Below are 22,114 nucleotides of genomic sequence, written 5' to 3'. Positions count from 1 at the left end.
AATTTAAAAAATAAATAAAATAAAATCACATCAAAAAATGAAATACCTAGCAATATGCCTAACCAAGGAGGTGAAAGACTTGTATGCTGAGAACTATAAAATATTGATAAAGGAAACCAAAGATGATTCAAGGAAATGGAAAGATATTCTGTGTTCTAGGATTGAAAGAATTATATTGTTAAAATGGCCACACTACCCAAAGCAATCTACAGATTTAATGCAATCCCCATCAAATTACTCATGACATTTTTCAAAGAACTAGAACAAATAATCCTAAAATTTATATGGAACCGTAAAAGACCCAGAATTGTCAAAGCAATTCTGAGGAAAAAGAACAAAGTTGGAGGAATAACCCTCCCAGCCTTCGGACAATATTACAAAGCTACAGTAATTAAAACAGTGTGGTACTGAACAAAAACAGACATAGAGATCAGTGCAACAGAATAGAGATCCCAGAAATAAACCCACACACCTATGATCAATTAATCTTTGACAAAGGAGGCAAGAATAAACAATGGAGAAAAGATATTCTCCTCAGCAAGTGGTGTTGGGAAAACAGGACAGCCGCATGTAAATCAATGAAGTTAGAACATTCCCACACACTATACACAAAAATAAACTCAAAATGGCTTAAAGACTTAAATATAACACCTAATACCGTAAAACCCCTAGAAGAAAATATAGGCAAAACATTCTTTTGCATAAATTGTAGCAGTGTTTTCTCAGGTCAACCTACCGAGGCAATAGAAATAAAAGCAAAAATAAACAAATGGGACCTAATCAAACTTATGAGCTTTTGCACAGCAAAGGAAACCATACACAAAACAAGATGACAACCTATGGACTGGGAGAAAATATCTGCAAAGGATGTGAGTGACAAGGGCTTAATTTCTAAAATATACAAACAGGGCTTCCCTGGTGGCGCAGTGGTTAAGAATCTGCCTGACAATGCAGGGGACACAGGTTCAAGCCCTGGTCCAGGAAGATCCCACATGCCATGGAGCAATTAAGTCTGTGGGCCACAACTACTGAGCCTGCGCTCTAGAGCCGGCAAGCCACAATTACTGAGCCCGTGTGCCACAACTACTGAAGCCCGTGCACGTAGAGCCCGTGCTCTGCAACAAAGAGAAGCCACCGCAATAAGCCCGCGCACTGCAATGAAGAGTAGCCCCTGCTCACCGCAACTAGAAAAAAGCCCACGCACAGCAACAAAGACCCAACGCAGCCATAAATTAATTAATTAATTAATTAATTATTTTTTTAAAAGGGACCTAAATAGACATTCCTCCAAAGAAGACATACAGATGACCAATAGGCACATGAAAAGATGCTCAACATCACAAATCAAAACTACATTGAGGTAACACCTCACACCAGTCAGAATGGGCATCATCAGTCTACAAATAATAAATGCTGGAAAAGATGTGGAGAAAAGGGAACCCTCCTACATTGTTGGTAGGAATGTAAATTGGTACACTATGCAGGTTCCTTAAAAAACTAAAAAGAGTTACCATATGATCCAGCAATCCCACTCCTGGGCTTTTATCAAGAAAACAGGAAAGCTCTAATTTGAAAAGATACATGCATCCCAATGTTCACAGCGGCACAATTTACAATAGCCAAGACATGGAAACAACCTATGTGTCCATCAACAAATGAACGGATTCCAAAGATGTGTTTTATATATGCAATGTATTATTACTCGGCCATAAAAAAGAAGGAAATAATGCCATTTGCAGCAACATGGATGGACCTAGGGATTATTAGACTAAGTAAATCAGACATTGATAGACAAATATATAATATCTCCTATATGTGGAATCTAAAAAAGAGTACAAATGAACTTATTTACAAAACAGACAGGCTCACAGACATAGAAAGCAAACTTATGGTTACCAAAAGGGAAGGGGGGAAAAGGGATAAATGGGGAGTATGGGATTAACACATGCAGTTTACTACATATTAAATAGATAAACAACAAGGATTTGCGTATAGTATAAGGAATTTATAAATTGAAAAATAAAATTTAAGAGCTGCAGATTGTAAGGGAGCTCACTGAAGTCCATGATGTTTTCATGGTGGATATTCCCATGATTATAAAATAAATAAATCTGTTCACAGTGTTTTCCTCCCAAAGAACATAAAATCACCATCCTCTAATCAGAAGGAAGTCCTCTGTGACCAGCCACTGTAGAGGTGTCCTTCCTTCCTCTGCCATTGTCAGGCAGAGGAATGGGGGAAATGGGAATAACTTCATATGAGGTACTTGCATGCCCAATGAAGTGGTATCGTGGCACTTGACAAATGTGGCTTAGTTGTAAATGTATACTGAAAACTCAAGGGCAAGCACTAAAAAAGTGAAAAAATATGTGTAATTGATATACTAACAGAGGATTAAGAAAAACAATCAGGTAAAATGCTCAGTTAAAGCCAGAGACGGCAGAAAAAGTGGGGAGACAAAAAGAAACAAAGTACAAGGGTAACAAATAAAAACAATAAAAGGTGTGGTAGGTATTAATCCAACTGTATTAGCCACCACTTTAATCAAGGTCCCAATACAACTGAAAGACAAATACAGTAATGACAGATTTTTAAAATCACACTTAATCGTATGTTGTCCACAAGAAATTCACTTTAAACCTAAAGACACAGACAGACGAATGTTAAAAGGATGAAGAAAAATGTCCTATGACAAAGCCAGAGAGGCGCAAGGCTGACAGATCAACCAGGAAATCTTCCAAAGAGGACCACCACTGGCAGGATTTCGGATAGGATGTCTGTGCCCAGAAAAGATCCTGAGGGAGAGGCATGAGGATTCAAACAGTAGTTCCACGTAGTTATTCATGGCTGTCCTCTCATGTCAAATATCCACAACGAATATAAATCTATAAAAAGGAGTCATCCATAACTCTGTGGGGAAAAAAATTAAAACAAAAAAAAAATTGGGTCTGCTTGAAATGTACCACGAAAGACAAATAGTTGATAATGATGCTGTGAATCGAAGAGGAGAAGCTGGAGTTTTAGAATTCGGGAAGGAATCTGGAAATTGAGGCATTTATTGCCACTCTAGGAAGAGCTAGGCTAGAGGGACAGGGTCGTGGATTTGAGACCCTGCTCCCCAACCATTTGGAAAACTCAGGAGAAAACGGGTCCCGCCCTGGGGAGAAAGGAGGGACCACACAGCTCCTCATACACAGGTACCCCGGGGACCGAGTCAGTATTGTTCCCTGATGATCCTCCTCGTGGTCACTGCACACCCTGGGGAAGACGCGGGCTGCGGGCGCGGAGCTGCCCAGAGAGGCTAGGAGGCGGGGCCGAAGTCGTGGCGCGCAGTGACGGGACAGGACGCCCGGGGTCCCGACTGCAGGCCCCGCCCCCACGCTGCGAGCCGGAGGGAATGAGGTCCCAGTGGCTGTCCAAGTGGACACGGGTTCGCAGACTCCGGAGTTGAACGCAGGGAGGCCCGGGTACCGCCTCGGCCTGTTCCCGCCGGTTCCTACCAATTTCTCCGCTCCGTCTCCACACGCCGGGGAGGCACACTCACCATATCCAGCTTTTCCGGGTCTCCCCGAGTCCCTCCTACGCCTCCCACGACCACTGCAGAAACGACTGGGACCATTAAGGGCGGGGAACGCCAGATATCGTCCCTGGGACATCGGAGTCCGTGGCGACTTTCTTGCGGGTGCTGTGCGTCGCTCCGCCCACCTCCACCAGCGGCCCCCCTGATTGGACAGTTCGAAAGTCCCGCCACTTCGTGCCTGAGTGACTGCAGAGCAGGAGGGCTGGGCTCCGCCCAAACATCTTCTCTAGGTGGTAACCTCACCAGCCAGCTCCATTTGCATTTAAACAGAAAGTTTTCCTGGCCTGAGGCTGCCTATGGTGTTTTCACCCAGCTTTTTGTGAAAGTGTGGGCTCAGATGTGCGCCGGGAATTCCCGATTCAGTCTCAGGTTGGAGAAATACAGAGCAAGAGGATGGCCCAGGCCAGGTCTGCTTGTAACAAATGGGCCATCTGTCCTCTGCAGGTCAAGAGCTTGGCGTAAGGCTGCGGCGAACCACTCATGGAACTATGACCCTTATTTAGAATGTCAACCATAAGGACCACCAATTATAAAGAGGCAAAATGGCAGTCTATTGAGGGATCTTAGAATTGCAATTCAAGGGGTCACAGATTCTGGAGAGACCCAGAATGGCGTCCGACCCGAGGAAAATGGGTAAAAGTTTTTCTAGGAGAAAGGTGGTTGTTCATTCAGGCTTAAAAACTTCTTTACCAAGAATTTGGATTGGAGGGTAAAATTCGTCTATACATACCATTGGGTTACGGAACACATCTCATCCGTTTCTAGGGAAAGGTGTGTTTTCTTTAGTCCAGAATAAGTCCAGTTATCATCATCATTATTTGGCAACTCAGCAATTATTCAGCCATTTTATTTAGAGAGCTCAGCAAAATTCCAACGCGGGAAGAAAGATGGGGGTCCTTTGGTCACATCTTACTCGTTCCTGACACAGTTCTTTTCATAAGAAACACACTTGGTCCATTTTAGTCTTTGATCTTAGCGAGCACTGAGATTTCCCTCATCCCTTTTCCGCCCCCACTCTTTTGGTACTTAAGGTAAAGAATCCCAGAACACTTGGCCCTGGTGAGAAATTTGAAGCCCGCAGTCCTAGGTGGGTGCAAGGACTCTGCTCAGTCTAACCATAGGCCTGTGAGAGGTGTTCATTAAGTTCTCATGTCTGCATTTACACTGAAAGGAAATTTATTTTACATCAGTTTTTGCTGCAAACCCTAGTGAACTTTGAAATGTAAACGACTATGACATCCCTAAGGCAATTGATTCCTATTATTTCTGTTACAAGAAAAACAATAAATCATCCTGTAAACTTGGGATTCATCTGGAAACTCTTCCCCCACAGCTTTCTTGAGGTATCATTGACTAACAAAATTGTCTATCCTTCTGTTACTACCACATCTTGATTACCTTTGTTTAGTACAAAGTTTTGAAATCAAGAAATGTTAATCCTACAATTTTTTTTTTCTTTTTCAAGAATGGTGTGGCTATTCTGGTTTCCTTACAATTCCCTATAAATTTATGAAAGAGATTGCCAATCAAATTACTGTTCAGATTATGATTATTGAATCTTAGATCATTTTGCAGAGAAGGGCCATTTCAACAATGTTAAGTCTTCTGATCCATGAAACTGGGATGTTTTCCCATTTGTTTATACATTAATTAATTTCTTTCAAACATGTTTGTAGTTTTCAGAGTATTTGTTTTATACTTCCTTTGTTATATTTATTCTGTTTTATTGCCTTTGATTCTATTGTAAATACATTTCTTTTCTGAACTTCATTATCAGAATGTTCATTGCAACTGTATAAAAATGCAGTTGTTTTTATTTTGATCTTGTATCATACAACCTTGTTAAATTCAATTACTAGTTCCTGTAGTTTTTTTTTAGCAGACCCTAGAGTCTATTATATATAAGATACCTGACTGGAAGTAGAGACAGTTTTACATCTTTCTAACCAATATGCACGCATATTAATCCTTTTCTTGCCTAATGAGTTCTTGGCTAAAATCTCCAATAAACTGTCAAACAGAAGTGACAAGAGTAGACATCTTTTGTTAGTTATGGCTGGGGGTAAGCATTCACTGTTTCACCATTAAATATAATATTAGCTGTGGGTTTTCCATAGATGCTCAATATGAGGTTAGGACATTTCCTTCCATTTTATTTTATTTTTTTATTTTTGGCTGCGTTGGGTCTTCATTGCTGTGCGAGGGCTTTCTCCAGTTGCCGTGAGCAGGGGCTACTCTTCGTTGCAGTGCACAGGCTTCTCATTGCCGTGGCTTCTCTTGTTGTGGAGCACGGGCTCTAGGCACCCGGGCTTCAGTAGTTATGGTATGTGGGCTCAGTAGTTGTGGCTCGCAGGCTCTAGAGCACAGGCTCAGTAGTTGTGGTGTGTGGACTTAGCTGCTCTGCAGCATGTGGGATCTTCCCGGACCAGGGCTCGAACATGTGTCCCCTGCGTTGGCAGGCAGATTCTTAACCACTGCGCCACCAGGGAAGCCCTCCTATTTTTGGTGAGTGTTTTAATCATGAAGGGGTATTATTTCTTTTGTCAATTATTTCTTTGAATCTATTTAGAAGACCTTGCATCTATTGACCTCACTCATTACATTAATGATTTTGAGATGTTAATCCAAACTTTCATCCCAAGAACAAATCCCACTTGGTCATGATGTATAATTCTTTTTATCTGTGGCTGAATTGAGTTTGCTAGTATTTGTTGGGTGTTTTTCCATCCATATTCACAAAAGAAATAGGTGTGTCTTTTTTTTTTTGGTACTTCATGTGTTGGCTTTGGTATTAGAGTAGTTCTGGCCACACAAAATGAGTGTGAAGTATTGTCTTCATTCTATTACTTACAAGACTTTGTGAAAATCAGTAATAAACCTGACACCCAGGGGAGAAACCCGACGGCCCCTAACCCACCATGCCTAAATTGTCTCTAAAAACAAGTACACCTGTCTTAGGCAAGGAGGCAAGGAAGCCAACCGCCCCATCCTCCCATTCTAGTAAAAACCTCCCTCCTGGCAAACTTGCAGAAAACCAGAACTAACTGTATCTACTAGTTGTGTTTACATGACAGCAAAAAGAGGGCTTAACCATAAGAATCCAGGATAATCTGACTGAACTTCAAAAGTGGGACAAAGGTCACTCTACAGCCGATTGCCATCTCATCGTAATAATAAAATCTCCACCCCTCACCCCCCTGCCATATTGGTTCTACCTGCTTCTGACCCAGACCCAGAAGGGCCACCACACAGCAGCAGAAAAGAGAACTGAATTGCATTCCAGGAAACCTCCATCCATTTCCACGAGTCAGGATGACAAAAGACACTCGTCCCCTGTAACCTCCTTCACCATTTTCTATAAAAAGCTCATCCCTGCTTGTAATCAGAGAGAAGGTGTCTTTAGAGCATTAGCTCCCCTTCTCTTTCTCTGGCCATTGAAGAAAAGCCTGTCGTCCTTGCACCAAACTCAGTTTCCTTATTGGCAGCTCAAACCTGAGCAGGAAAGAACTCCTTGACCCAGCCAGGGGGTCTTTGGTTCAGCTAGGGGCCAGGAGGGGAGTCTCCAGTCTAATTCAGTAACAAATCTTCTTTAAAATTTTTGGAGAACTTTGTGTAGAAGCCATCTACGCAAAGGTAGAGTCTAGGTTTATTTTACGGGTGGATTTTGTTTACTAACTCAACCACTTCACTTTTTATAGTTCTATTCTGATTTTCTGGGTTTTTTTTCTTTTTCTGTTGTTTTTTTCTTTTTACTAATATGTAGTTTTTAAACTTATTATTGAAATATAGCTGATTTACACTGTTGTGTTAGTTTCTGCTGTACAGCAAAGTGATTCAGTTATACATATACATTCTTTTTCATATTCTTTTCCTTTATGATTTATCACATGATATTGAATCTAGTTCCCTGTGCTATACAGTAGGACCTTATTGTTTATCCATTCTATATATAATAGTTTGCATCTGCTAATTCTCTACTAATATGTTTTGTTTTCTAGTCTATTTTGCCTGGTATTTATATAATCTCTCCAGTTTTCATGTTGGTGTACCTATCATACGCTTTTACTTTCAATCTGTTGGTGTCTTTGCATCTAACGTGTGCTTCCTCTCAGGTAGAAGGTAGTTGGGTCCCTGGGCTGAGCAGCTGGGAGTGTGTCAAGCAGAGTAGATTGGAGCTTTGTTTTCCTTAGACACACCAAGGACAAAGTTAATGGCAGGAGCTGAGCTCTGCTGGAGTAACGAGATAAGAGGACCACATCTATCAATCCTGAGGTCAAGGAAACCTCCCTATCTGCACATGTGCAGGAAGGCTCCTTGGAGGTCAAAAAGGGAGGGGGCACCACCCCACAAAAAGTGTGGACATACTCCTGAAGTCCTCTGTGTTGGAATCCATTTTGGCAAAAAGTTGCGCACGCATATTGGGGAGAGCTCTAGGACAGGTCAAGTGTGGAAAACAAACGAGATAACTGGCCAAACGTAAACAAAGATCCAGAAGAACTGCCCTGTATAAATGATGTAACCACCTCTTTACTGTGCTCCTCATTAGGGAGGACCCCACACCCCTTCTCTCCAGGTGTGTATTTCTGCCTTGCTTCTGTCTTAAACAAACTGTTTCTCTGTGTGCTCTCCCACATGATATGCTGTGTCTCTGATAATAAACTCTGTACCTGTTTTTACAGTTTTTGCCTCTTTGAGAAATCCATTTTTCAAATGGGGCAAGAGCCAGGGGAAATTTGCTTCTAGCCTGGTGGTCTAGCAGCTAGGATTCCTGGGTTTTCATCCAGGCTACCCAGGTTCAATTCCTGGGCAGGAAACTAAAACCTAGCTTCAAGACCACTTGCTGTTGTCTCTCTGAGATCACCTCTACACAGAATATAAATTTAGATCATCATTTGTTTGTTTAATCTGGGGCGACAATCTCTTCCTCCTGTTTGGATCATGTAATCCATTTACATTTAGTATTTTTGACATAGTTGCAATTATACCTGCCATTTTACTTTTTGTTTTCTACAATTCTCATGTTGTTTTTAGTTCTTAGTCCTCCTTTACAAGTTTCTTTTGCATTAAGTGAATATTTTCAAGTGTAACACTTTCATTTTCAAATGACTTCTCCATTATATATTTAAAACATTTCAGAGGTTGCCGTTTTAACATAGATGTATTAAATTACTAAAATGAGACTCAGATTTATACTAGCTTAATTCCAGTGATACATGGAAACGTTACTCATATAAAGCTCTATTCCCTTTTGCCATTTTTGTGTTATTATTGTTATGCAGATTACTTCAACTTATGAAATAACCCCCAAAGTATTTTCTTACACTTATCTACCATCTGTAGTCATCTCCTTAGCCCAGTACAGCTTTACTCCCACCTTTGTGCTCTTTAATGGCAAATGCACTCACTACACAGATATTCTATGTTGCGCATTAGACTGTTACTGTTACAGTTACTAGACTGTGTGTTACGACACACAGTCTAGTAACACATTACATACATAGGATTTATACAGTTCCTTTGACGTCAGTTGAAAGAAGAAAAGAGAAAATATGTATTGATTCTGCCTTTTCTAATTACAGAATTACCTGTATGAGTGTTTTTGTTTCTTTATGTTGATATGAACTACCTTCTGGAGTCCCTTGCTTACAGCCTGAAGAACTCCTCCAGTAATTCCTGTGGGGCAATTGACAGTCAATATATTCTTCTAGCTTTTGTTGATCTGAAAAATGAAGGGCAGCCTTCATTTTTTTCAGAAGGCAGTTTTGGTGAATATAGGATTGTTGGTTGACAGGTTTTTTTCCTAGTGCGCTTTGAATGTTTCCCTCTGCCTCTGGCCTCCCTGGTTTTTGCTGAGACATCACCTGGTTTTACTGGGGTCTCCTTGTAAGAGTTGGGTCATTTTTCAATTGCTCTTTATTCCCACCATCTGGTTCCTACCTTCCTATTTCTTTGCATGTCTCATATTTTGTTGTAAACTAGACATTTTAGGTAATATATGGCAGCAACTCTGGGTTCTGGACCCATTCCTTCTGGGGATTATTATGGTTATGTGCCTATTTATTTGTTCAGTGACTGCCTGGATTATTTTAATGCAGCCCGTTCCCACTGTACTGAGAAGCCAGAGCTGGTGTATTGAATTAAGAATATGCAGATTATGACCTGCTGAATAACGGGCACATCCTGTTCTTGACCTTAAAAATAGAAGTTATTTTACCAGTAAAAATGAGTTTATGCAGAAACAGCAAAGGATTGTGACTCTGGACAAGCAAGCTATAACAAAAGCCTAAGTCAAGACCAACAAAGAAAGGAGAGGAATGTTGTCTTATTGAGATAAAGGAGGAAGGTGGGAGGAGCTTTTTTTTTTTTTTTTTTGGCTGTGCCGCACAGCATGCAGGATCCCAGTTCCCTGACCAGGGATCAAACCTGCACCCCCTGCATTGGAAGCACAGAGTCTTAACCACTGGACCACCAGGGAAGTCGGGAGAAGTTGCTTTGATGGAAAGTCCACTGGAGAAAAGTGAGAGTTCAGGGTGATGACAGTTTCTCATTGGCTGAGCTGCTGGGCAACTCAATTTTTTGTAGGAAATGCAATGTACATTCTTCTCTTTGTGACCTATAAAGGATGATTCTTTCCTGATGAAGATTCTACTGTTGAGGTGTGTAAATGACAATTCCTCCTACAACTGATGTGGAGAGGTACTGGGCTACAGGTCCCCATCATAGGCTCCCAACTCCATTTTAGTGAGGTTCTCTTTTATAAATTCTCATAACCATCCACATGGGGTGGGCAGGTATCTCCCTCAGCAAATGAGTTCCCACTTTGGGTAAGTGAAACCCATGGGGTTGTTTTGATTGAAGGTGCAGTTTCAATAAACCCAGAGAAAGCAAGTACAGCCAGGAGATCTATTACTTACACATCCCAGAAGTTGGGGGCTGAGGGGGGCGGTTACAATGACCCTGGGAAAAGGGCAGTCCTCAGTCCCAGGTCAGGAGCAAGCAGGAGAGAGAGTAGGCACCTACCAATTATAAGACGGATGGCGCTGTCAAGTAAAACAACAGTGCACAACCTAAAAGTTGACAAATATGTTTTTTAAATTAATTAATTAATTATATTTTTGGCTGCATTGGGTCTTCGTTGCTGCGCACAGGCTTTCTCTAGTTGTGGCGAGTGGGGGTTACTCTTCGTTGCAGTACGTGGGCTTCTCATTGTGGTGGCTTCTCTTGTTGTGGAGCATGGGCTCTAGGCGCATGGGCTTCAGTAGTTGTGGCTTGCGGGCTCTAGAGCACAGGCTCGGTAGTTGTGGCGAACGGGCTTAGTTGCTCCGTGGCATGTGGGATCTTCCCAGACCAGTGTTCGAACCTATGTCCCCTGCATTGGCAGGCGGATTCTTAACCACTGCACCACCAGGGAAGCCCGAGAAATATGTTTTATTTGGCAGAACTTCTGAGGACTCAAGCCCTGGAGACAGCCTCTCAGATAACTCTGAGGGACTGCTCTGAAGAGGTTAGGGAGGAGACAGAATACATAGGAATTTTTACAATAAAAACCAGGTAGTTGGAACATGAAAATCAGGTAGTCTGGTTAATTAAAGAAAACCAGATATCTCAGGTTAACGAATTTAGCACTTTTCCATGTACAGGAAGATGCAATAATCTGGGCTCACTGAAATCGTTCCTTTGATATGCACCTTAACTTACTATCCTTGATGGTCCTTACTATCTAGGACCAGTATCCTGCTCTTCTCCAACCTGAATCCCCTCAGGGAGCACCCTTGGGGGTGGCAGCAGCACTTGCTGGCTAGATGGCCCCAACATCCTTTGTTTACTGATACGGCAGATAACAGTCTTCATCCACAGTGCAAAGGTCACTAACTTTTCACAAGCATAACTCTTAAGTGGTTTTATTGTTTGTTTTTGTTGTCGTTTGCTTGTTTTTGGCCACGCCTGGCAGCACGTGGGATCTTACTTTCACAACCAGGAATGGAACCTGCGCCCCCTGCATTGGAAGCACGGAGTCTCAGCCACTGGACCGCCAGGGAAGTTCCCCTAAGTGGTTATTTTAATAAATGTCCTGAGAAAACCTTAGCAGGAACTAAGAATGGAATCCTAAACTCAAGTCTTTATCTAAGTGTCCAGATTCTGGGTGTGAGCAGGGTTATCATACTGTAAAATGCCTAGGCAGTGACTAGGAAAGACAAAAGCAGTTTTTTGAAAAGTGGTTTTTCTCACCACACCCCAGACATAGTGAAACCTCTAACACAGGTCCTCAGATTGGGCGCAGCTTTGGGTAAACCCGCTATATCCTGGGATGACAGGACCATTGGTGAGGCTCTCTTGCTCTTTCACAGACCTCACCCAGTGGTGAAATTAAATCAATCTGTGGCTGATGGCTTGACTGTTTTCACCGACACGGAGCAGAAAGGGGGAGGAGAGCAGGAAAGGGCATAATTTACTCTCCAATTTATTCAATGCAATTATGGTTCCTTTGTAGAAATATCTCCCAAAATCAGTACGTGATATTTGTTTAACCCTTGGAATCCTCCTCTCAGCACTCTAAGTTCCCAACTCTACTCAGAAAACTAGGCAGTGTACAGGTAGGCTACTTTCATTAAATACAGAATCTACTCCTAACTGATTTTCACCTCATTTTCCACTTTTTTGCTAGGGTCCTTTGACGTCCACTTTTCATAATCTTTTGCCAGGCACTTTAATTCTTTGGAAAGGTAGTCAGAGCTCGCTTCCCACCCACCCACCTACACCCCACCACCCCATACTCAGGAAAAAACCTCTGTGCCAATCCTGGAGCTGTTTGGGGGTAATAGGAAGCCTCTCTGAACGACAATCCCATCCTAAGAGCCGAGTGCTCAATGGAGGGGAGACAGCAGCCAGTGGTCCTCTTGGTTTTATCTTCAGGCACCTCAGGAATGACTTATGATACAGCCACCTCACCTGCTGGGAGGAGGGCAATCAACACCCTGTACTGTCAGTGCACACAAAGGCATCACCTCTGTTCCATGTGTAGGGAATAAAAGAATCGTGTCCCAAGTTTGTAAGAAGTCATCCAGCAAGTATTAACCCCCAGCAACAGGCAGTGGGGGCCGGTTTGAAAAGCTGAAGTCTGTTCTTTCTAGGAAAACAGTCCTCTTGAGTGGGAGCTGCGGTAACATTGTGCCATGTTTTCTAGGTCACAGTAGTCTAAAGTGGAATCTTCAGCAACCTAAGCTGAGAGGAGCTAGAGAGGGAGTGAAATAAAATGCGTGTTTTATGGCAAGTCAAGAAAAATTTAAACAAATTCTTCTCTGCCCTTGGCTTCCTCTCTCCTCCCACTGTGCATTGTGTATCTGCATTATGCATCAGCTGGACCTCCCCCATCAGCAGGAATGTCTGCTCAACCATAAAGAGTAACATTTTTCTAGCATCAACAAGACAACTCCTTAAAAGATAACATTTCTTCTTGATCTTGTAAGGGGTCACATGACCCACCATGATCCTGCTTAGATCTGGATTATGTAAACTGTCAATAATATGTCATTTGATGTACAGCCCTCTACCTCAAAAACCTTATATAACTGTGCCTTGATTTCTTTTTTTTTTTTTTTTCCGAAGTGTAAGCTTTTACTACTCCAGCACAGCTTGGACTTCACCAATGCCTACCTTCGTGGGGCATGTAGTGTGACTCATGATTGCAGACACAGCCTGTGTTACAGCTCTGGGCTACTTTCAAAGACATTCAGTTACACGAACCGTGACTTGCTTCTAAAAATGTGAGTCCCATTTTCATTTTCCTTCCTCTCTGCCTTGCTCCCTACTTCCCGCCTTCTTGGGACTTCTCACTGTCTGGGTAACAAAGCTTGGGCCTAGCCAAACCTGGGGTAGTGAGACCCCTCTGTCACAAGCAGTGCCCGGGCCTGAGGCTGAGCCTGTGGCCTCTGGAGCCCAACTAGCTTGGTGCAGCACCAAGGGGTGGCCTGTTAGGCTAGTTCCCAGCTCCCTGGGGAAGCCTGCGGACACTGGCCTGATGGGAGGCGCTACTGCACTCCCTGGGGCCTCTCAGAACTCCCACTTCTAGTTAGTGGACCGAACCACGGGACAGCCACACCTCACTTTTCCTTTTCCCAATTACAAGCAGCTGGGAGGGCCCCTGGCCTCATCAGCTCTGTCATCAGAGTGGCTGCTTTTCCCCAGGGCTTCAGCAAAGTCCGAAAAGAAGGGCTAAGGGCTGCTGCTGTAGGCCTGGGCTGCAGAGGCCCCGCCCAGCTCTCAGGGGAACTGGCACCCCGCTAGTCCCACTGGACCACTCACCTCTCCTCCTTGGCCTGTGTAGCCAGCAGCCTTCAGACCTGCCCTCCTCCCCGCCACCGGCCCCTCCAACGACATCGGCTTTCCTCTCCCGTGAATGCTGGCCTCAAGGCAGGCTGTTGAGAAGTCCTGCCCTACTGACAGCCAGCAGCAGTCAGCCCGGAGGGCTCTGAGCCCTGCCTGTGCCCACACCCCAAGAGCAGCAAGGCCACCACCTGCCCTCCTCCGTGAGGACGGAGCCCCCACCCCCCTGCCCACAGACTGCAGAGGGTTCGCAAGCTGTGAGAACTTCCAACCATGAGAATTTTGACCTCCAGGTTTAGGGATCTGACCAGATGGACAGTTCAGCTCTGAAACTCATCACTCTCTTTGGGGCCCTGCCTGTTCTGTTGTTCCAGGCCCAAGTCTGGGAAGGAGCTGGACGACAGCAGCTGCAGGCTGTCTAGGACCCCATCCTCGTGCAAGGCCAGCTTCTGCAGCATCTTCTGTTGTGCTGGCGTGATGACGTTCTGCGGGGGCTGTGACATCGAGCCGTCCAGGAGTGATTCTTCCATAGCTGTGGGCTGGAGCCCCGGGCCGCTCCCCCAGCTCAACTCTCGGGTGGTACCCCCTTGAGTGCAGCCAGCCTGCCTGAGGGGTGCTGGTGCACAAACGGCGGCCCCTGGGCCAGAGCTGCCTGGCTGGGCTGGGCCCAGGGGGCAGCTTGGGGTCAGCAATGCAGGGCAGCAGATAGGCCGGACATGCTCTTGTCTCTATCCACGGGCTGGCTGGCACCTTTCTGCGGCCTCTCTGGAGCCTGGGCCAGGCCTCCCGAGGGCGCTGCCAGGGGCTGCCATGGGCGGGCACCGCTCAGGGCACTGCTGGTGGTGGACACGTAGGAGTTCTCTTGCGGGAAAAGGGTTGGCGGCTGGCGGCCTCTGGCTCCAGAGACGGCCCTGCCACTGCTGCCTGCAGCTTCTCCAGCCTCTGGTACACCTGGTTCGTGGGAGGGGGGGTGGGGGCGGTCTCCTCTTGGCCCGGTGGTGCAGGCAGCAGCAAGCCAGATGGCCCAGGGCCAGGCCCAGCTCTGGTGGGCATGGCCCGGGCCTGCGTTCCAGGTGTTTCTTGTAGATTTGGGTGGAGATCGGGGCCGCTCAGGCATCTGCAGCCAGACCTGCTTGCAGTGTGGTCTGGGTGCTTTTCAGGGCCACCCCAGCCTCCTCGGCTTCCTCTTCAACCAGGTCTTTCAGATACTTGGTCTGGGCACCGTGCATCCTCACAGCCCTCCGGCCTGTGCCATGACTTCTAACGAGCGAAACAGTTCTCAGAGCTTTCTGAGATGCTCTTCCCAGGTTACAATCCTCAAATTTGGCTCAAATAAAATTTTCCAATTCTTTCTTAGATTGACGGATTAATTTTTCATTCACAGGGAGTGCTCTTGGTTCAAATAACACAGACTCATATTTCATACAAATCTTTATGAGTTTTTCTCTTCTTCAAGTTTTATTGAGATATAATTGCATACATCACTGAAGGTGTACCACATAATAATTTGACCCACATACATCAATGCAATGCAAACTTATCACACTAAATTTAATGAGCATCCATCATCTCCTATAGATACAAAAATAAGAAATAGAAAATAAAGTTTTTCCTTGTGGTGAGAACTCTTAGAATTTATTCTCTCAGCTACTTTCATATACCACATACAGCAGTGCAAATTATATTTGCCATGTTGTACATTACATCCTTAGTACTTATTTATCTTTGAACTGGAAGTTTTGACCTTTTGACTGCATTTATTGAATTCCCCTCCCCCACCTCTGGTAACCACAAATCTGCTCTCTATTCCTATGAGTTTGTTTGCTTTTGAAATATAATTGACCTACAACACTATGTTAGTTCCTCTTACACAACACTGTGATTCAATATTTCTATACATTTCAAAATGATCACTGTGATAAATCTAGTTACAATATGCCACCTTACAAAGATACTACATGGTTATTGACTCTTCCTAGATTTACTTGAACAAATGTTCTTCATCTGTTGTTTGCCTTTAAGACTATTTCTGGCAGCTTGAAATATTTGTTATTAAAATAATTTTCACCAGTTTTATTGAGGAGTGAGTCTGAAGACCTCCTCACACTGTAAGGACATCCTAATACATTTAGTATGAAGCCCATTCCAGTCAACAGAGAATGAAAGTGATAGCTCTAAAATCACTTGTCATTTTATATGTGATCAAAATTGAGAAATTTTGTTTTTTATGATTTCCAAAACGATACTGAACACTTCACAAAATTTACTGTTTAGGAGATTACACAGAAAAAATGACTCCTCAATTATAAGGCACAATTTGATTTCTAATAGATAAAAATTAAAATACAATGTTAGTCATGATCCTTCACATAAACAGAACCATCATGATGCGTGTAAGTGTATGTGTTTATACACATATATTAATTTTCCTTTTCCTTTTTTTTCCTCTTTAAGAAAGTGGCTCATGTTCTTATGGAGGATTGGCTAAATAAAAAATATGCAATCGAGGGAATTCCCTGGAAGTCCAGTGATTAGGACTCTGCGCTTTCACTGTTGAGGGCCCAGGTTCAAACACTGGTCAGGGAACTAAGTTCCCACAAGCCATGTGGCACAGCCAAAAAAAAAAAAAAAAAAAAAAAAATCAATCTAAATGGGCACGTTGGAAACCTAAGGGAAGAATTGTAGTTGAAGTCCAAACGCAGTCTAGTGGCAGAATACTTCTGGTTCAGGGAAGATCAGTTTTTGTTCTGTTAAGAACTACAGGGGCTTCCCTGGTGGTGCAGTGGTTAAGAATCCGCCTGCCAATGCAGGGGACACGGGTTCGAGCCCTGGTCCGGGAAGATCCCACATGTGGCAGAGTAACTAAGCCTGTGCACCACAACTACTGAGCCTGCACTCTAGAGCCCATGAGCGACAACTACTGAGCCCGCGTGCCACAACTACTGAAGCCCGCGTGCCTAGAGCCCATGCTCCACGACAAGAGAAGCCACCACAATGAGAAGTCTGCACACAGCAATGAAGAGTAACCCCTTTGGGCTTCCCTGGTGGCGCAGTGGTTGAGAGTCTGCCTGCCGATGCAGGGGACATGGATTCGTGCCCCAGTCTGGGAAGATCCCACATGCTGTGGAGCGGCTAGGCCCATGAGCCATGGTCGCTGAGCCTGCGTGTCTGGAGCCTGTGCTCTGCAACGGGAGAGGTCACAACAGTGAGAGGCCCGTGTACCACAAAAAAAAAAAAAGAAGAGTAGCCCCTGCTTGCCACAACCATAGAAGGCCCGCTCACAGCAACAAAGACCCAATGCAGCCAAAAAAAAAAAAAAAAAAAAAAAATCAGAGCATAAATAAGTGAAATAGGGACTAAAAAAACAGAAAAGATCAATGAAACTAAGAGCTGGCTCTTCGATAAACCTTTAGCCAGACTCATCAAGAAAAAAAGAGGGCCTAAATCAATAAAGTCAGAATGGAAGAAAGAAAAGTTACAACCAATACCACAGAAATACAAAATAACATAAGATACTAGTATGAACAATTACATGCCCATAAAATGGACAACTTGGAAGAAATGAACAAATTCTTAGAAATGTACAAACACCCAAGATTTAATCAGGAAGAAACCCAAAAAAAAAATTGCTAATTATCAGGGAAATGCAAATCAAAACTGCAATAAGGTACCACCTCACAGCAGTCAGACTGTCCATCATTAAAAAGTCTACAAATAACAAATGCTGGAGAAGGTGTGGAGAAAAGGGAACCTTCCTACATTGTTGGTAGGAATGTAAATTGGTGCATCCACTTTGGAACACAGTATGGAGGTTCCTCAAAAAACTAAAAATAAAGTTGCCATATGATCCAGCAATTCCACTCCTGGGCGTATATCCAGACAAAACTATAATTCAATAGATACATGCATCTCTATATTCAGAGCAGTGCTATTTACAATAGCCAAGACATGGAAACAACCTAAATGTCCATCGACAGATGAATGGACAAAGAAAATGTGGTACATATAAACAAGGGAATACTACTCAGCCAGAAAAAAGAAGGAAATAATGCCATTTTCAGCAACATGGATGGACCTAGAGATTATCACACTAAGTGGAGTAAGTCAGAAAGAGAGAGACAAATACTATATGATATCACTTATATGTGAAATCTAAAATATCACACAAATCAACATATCTACAAAATATTATATATATAGGATGGATAAAAAAATGGTCCTACTGTATAGCACAGGGAACTATATTCAATATCCTGTGATAAACCATAATGGAAAACAATATGGAAAAGAATATATACATATATATAACTGTGTCACTTTGCTATATGGCAGAAATTAACAAAACATTGTAAATAAACTATTCTTCAATAAAATTTTTTAAAAATTAAAAAAAAAACAGGAATAGGGGCCAAGGTGCTATGCCTATTTATATACACTGGTTACTCTATGCACATTAAAGGAATGGAGAAGGTGTAAAAAAAATGACACAACTGAATGTATTTAGGAAACAGAAATAGACTTACAGACATAGAGAACAGACTTGTGGTTGCCAAGGGGGAGAGGGGGTGGGGGGAGGGATGGATTGGGAGATTGGGATTAGTGGAGGCCAACTATTATACATAGAATAAACAACAAGGTCTTACTGTATAGCAAAGGGAACTATATTCAATATCTGTGATAAACAATAATGGAAAACAATATGAAAAAGAATGTGTATATGTATAACTGAACCACCCTGCTGCACAGCAGAAATTAACACAACATTGTAAATCAACTATACTTCAATAAGATAAACATAAAAAAAAAAAAGAGTATAGTGTTTCAGAAAGGGATCACTGGCAAAGTAGTCCTATCTTTCTCCCTTGCCAGCTTTGTATTGCCTCACAATTTACCTAAATTTATAGACCTCAGTTAAGTCACTAAAATGATTTCAAAAATATTACCTAGTATACTAAGAAGTGAATTTATGTATTTTATAACCCTATCTCTAACAATGATAAAAGATAAAATGCAAAACCATAAAAATGACCAATAGTCCCCTCTTCTTACTAATATAATTGAACGAAGCTTCTTACTAATTAAGTTTATCTCCACAACACTGTTTTTGCCTTCAGGAAAATGATTATGAACACCAACGATAAAATAAACTGCCTGAAAGCATTCAATAAAGAAAAATGTCTTGCTATCTTGTATAGCAATCAAATCCTCTAACACAAGTGAAAATGCTGTAAGAAGTCCTCTCAAGCACACTGTTACTATTATACACCACAGTCGTATAGGGTTTGTAATCATTTTTTTAATTGAAGTATAGTTGCTTTACAATTTTGTGTTAACTTCTGCTGTACAGCAAAGTGATTCAGTTATACACATAGATATTCCTTTTAGTATTTTTTCCATTATAGTTTATTAAAGGATACTGAATACAGTTCCCTGTGCTATACACTGGGACCTTGTTGTTTGTCTATAATCATTCTGAATAGAATAGTTTTAATCACATACAATAAAATAAACACACTGAGGGATTATATTGAGCTAAAAGTAATACGAAACATGCATAGCCATCCTGACAGAAGGAAGGTGCTTATTCTCACATGGAAACAATGAGTCAAGGAAGCCACTGCACAATGAAGCAGAGAAACAAACTCCCATGTCATTCTTTCTGGCGGCACCATTGTGAATGCCGTGGTGAGTCAGGAACACATACTCACTAGCACTGTTAACAGCATAAACTGTTTTCAACACAAATTAGACATTATAAAGATATAATTCAGAGAAGAGTGGAATCAGAGAATATTCCCAACCATAAAACACTGAAATACTTTCATGGTGGATATAAGAAGACTTACAGAAAAAATTCAAACTCTGATGGATCTTTTATGTGGAAGGTGTGAAGACATCAGGGGAAACTACACATCTATAAAAATGGTAATCAAACACTTGTTGGTGGTGTTGACAATACTCTTGACTATAAAGACACAGAATCTGGAAAATAAGCTGGAAGATGGTGTCATTGAAGCTCCTATGTGTCTGCCTCTCTCCCAGTCTGGGGACTCCAATATCTAAAGAATGTCTTCTTTGCACCTGCTTTAAAATCACACAGGTGAATTATTGGTGAATGCTGATATGGAACCAAAAAAAGGATGGATTCTGGAAAGTCTAGGTCTTAATATTACTCACAGGCAAGATATCTCCAACTCCAGATTTTTTGTATTATCACAAGCCTCATAGTCTATTCAACTAATACGAGTGAGAAGAAAACACAAAAAGCAAATAGGAAAAATCATAATTTACATAACAGTATGCTCTTTGACATCCTAGCCATACATAAAATTTATTCCAAGTGTTCAATAGAATGGAATGGAAAAAGGCTCCTATACGCACCACCACAAAAAAGGATCTTTCTCAGTAAAAAGGGTGAAATAGGGATTTCCCTGGTGGTGCAGCTGGTGCAGCGGTTAAGAATCCGCCTGCCAAAGCAGGGAGCACAGGTTTGAGCCCTGGTCTGGCAAGATCCCACAAGCCGCAGAGCAACTAAGCCCGTGTGCCACAACTACTGAGCCTGCGCTCTAGAGCCTGCGAGCCACAACTACTGAAGCCCACGTGCCTAGAGCCCATGCTCTGCAACAAAGAGAAGCCACTGCAACGAGAAGCCTGCACACCTCAATGAAGAGTAGCCCCCACTCGCCACAACTAGAGAAAGCCCACGTGCAGCAACAAAGACCCAACGCAGCCAAAAATAAATAAATAAATATTTCTAAAAAGGGTGAAACATATATAATGGATTATGAATATCCAGGAACTGCCACACAATACTACTAGGAAAATTCCAACAAATACCAAACTGCCATTTTTCAATGTCCCATTAACAGAGAATGAATAGAACATTATAAAAATTTAAGCCTAATTGCATATTAGAAATACACGTAAATTCACCCATGGATCCAACAGGCTTCAAATGTAAAGAGAAAAAAATCATTGTCTGATTAAAGGAAAAATAAGTACCTTTGAAACTTATGATTATTGTTGAAAGACAACTTATGGAATTAACTCACATTAATATTCATTTCTGAAATTAGTATAAATCCATCATTCAAGGATACACATGAAGAAATACCCTTAGTAAAAACAAAATATTTATAAACTTTTAAAACAACTCTTTCATATTGAAGGTTTTCTGGAACATTAGGCACGGAGTACTTTCTATCTACTTATCTCATGTTACTACTATTTATACTTCTTTTCCATGGGAGTTTTCACATGTAATGATATGGGTCAAAGTGTTTCTCAGGTTTTTTTTAAATTAACATATTTATTGAGGTATAATTGCTTTACATTTTGTGTTAGTTGCTGCTATATAACAATGTGAATCAGCTATACATATACATATATCTCCATATCCCCTCCCTCTTGCGTCTCCCTCCCACCCTTTGTATCCCACACCTCTAAATGGTCACAGAGCACCAAGCTGACCTCCCTGTACTATGCGGCTGCTTCCCACTAGCTATTTATTTTATATTTGGTAGTGTATATATGTCAATGTCACTCTCTCACTTCGTCTCAGCTTACCCTTCCCCCTCCCCGTGTCCTCAAGTCCATTCTCTCTGTCTGGTCAGGGAACTATGAGATGTGGCAACTACGAGTTCGCATACTGCAACCAAAGATCCAGCATGCCTCAATGAAGATTGAAGATCCTGCATGCCACAACTAAGACCCAGCACAGCAAAATAAATAAATAAATATTGGGTTGGCCAAAAACTTCCTTCGGTTTTTAAGTAAAAACGAAAGACACATTTTTCATTTTCACCAAAAACTTTATTGAACAGCATATTCACCATTTTGTTCCATTACCTTCTGCCATTTTTCTGGCAACTTCATAATTCCATCTTTCCAAAACTTTTTATCTTTTTGAGTAAAGAACTGTTCAAGGTGCCTTTTACAGTCTTCCAGGGAATTGAAATTTTTTCCAGTAAGAGAATTTTGTAAAGACCAAAATAAATGGAAATCCGAAGGTGCAATGTCTGGTGAATACGGCAGATGAATCAGAACTTCCCAGCCAAGCTGTAACAGTTTTTGCCTGGTCATCAGAGAAATATGTGGTCTTGCGTCATCCTGATGGAAGATTACGCATTTTCTGTTGACTAATTCTGGATGCTTTATGTTGAGTGCTGCTTTCAGTTGGTCTAACTGTGAGCAGTACTTGTTGGAATTGAT

General features: G+C 42.2%; 1 protein-coding gene across 1 annotated transcript in view; it reads right to left on the bottom strand.

Moving 5' to 3' along the window:
• LOC101336394 (uncharacterized) overlaps nucleotides 1–22,114 on the bottom strand; it is a 72,535-nt gene that overhangs the window by 9,763 nt on the left and 40,658 nt on the right. Inside the window, 2 exon segments of the mRNA XM_073801965.1 lie at nucleotides 3,545–3,722; nucleotides 14,261–14,397. Of these exon segments, the coding sequence (XP_073658066.1) occupies nucleotides 3,545–3,722; nucleotides 14,261–14,397 (315 nt within the window).

The sequence above is a fragment of the Tursiops truncatus genome, chromosome 3 (genome assembly GCF_011762595.2).
Source record: "Tursiops truncatus isolate mTurTru1 chromosome 3, mTurTru1.mat.Y, whole genome shotgun sequence".
Classification (NCBI taxonomy): domain Eukaryota; kingdom Metazoa; phylum Chordata; class Mammalia; order Artiodactyla; family Delphinidae; genus Tursiops; species Tursiops truncatus.
Note: the sequence above shows the minus strand (reverse complement) of the source record. Positions and strands in the feature narration are given on the sequence as shown.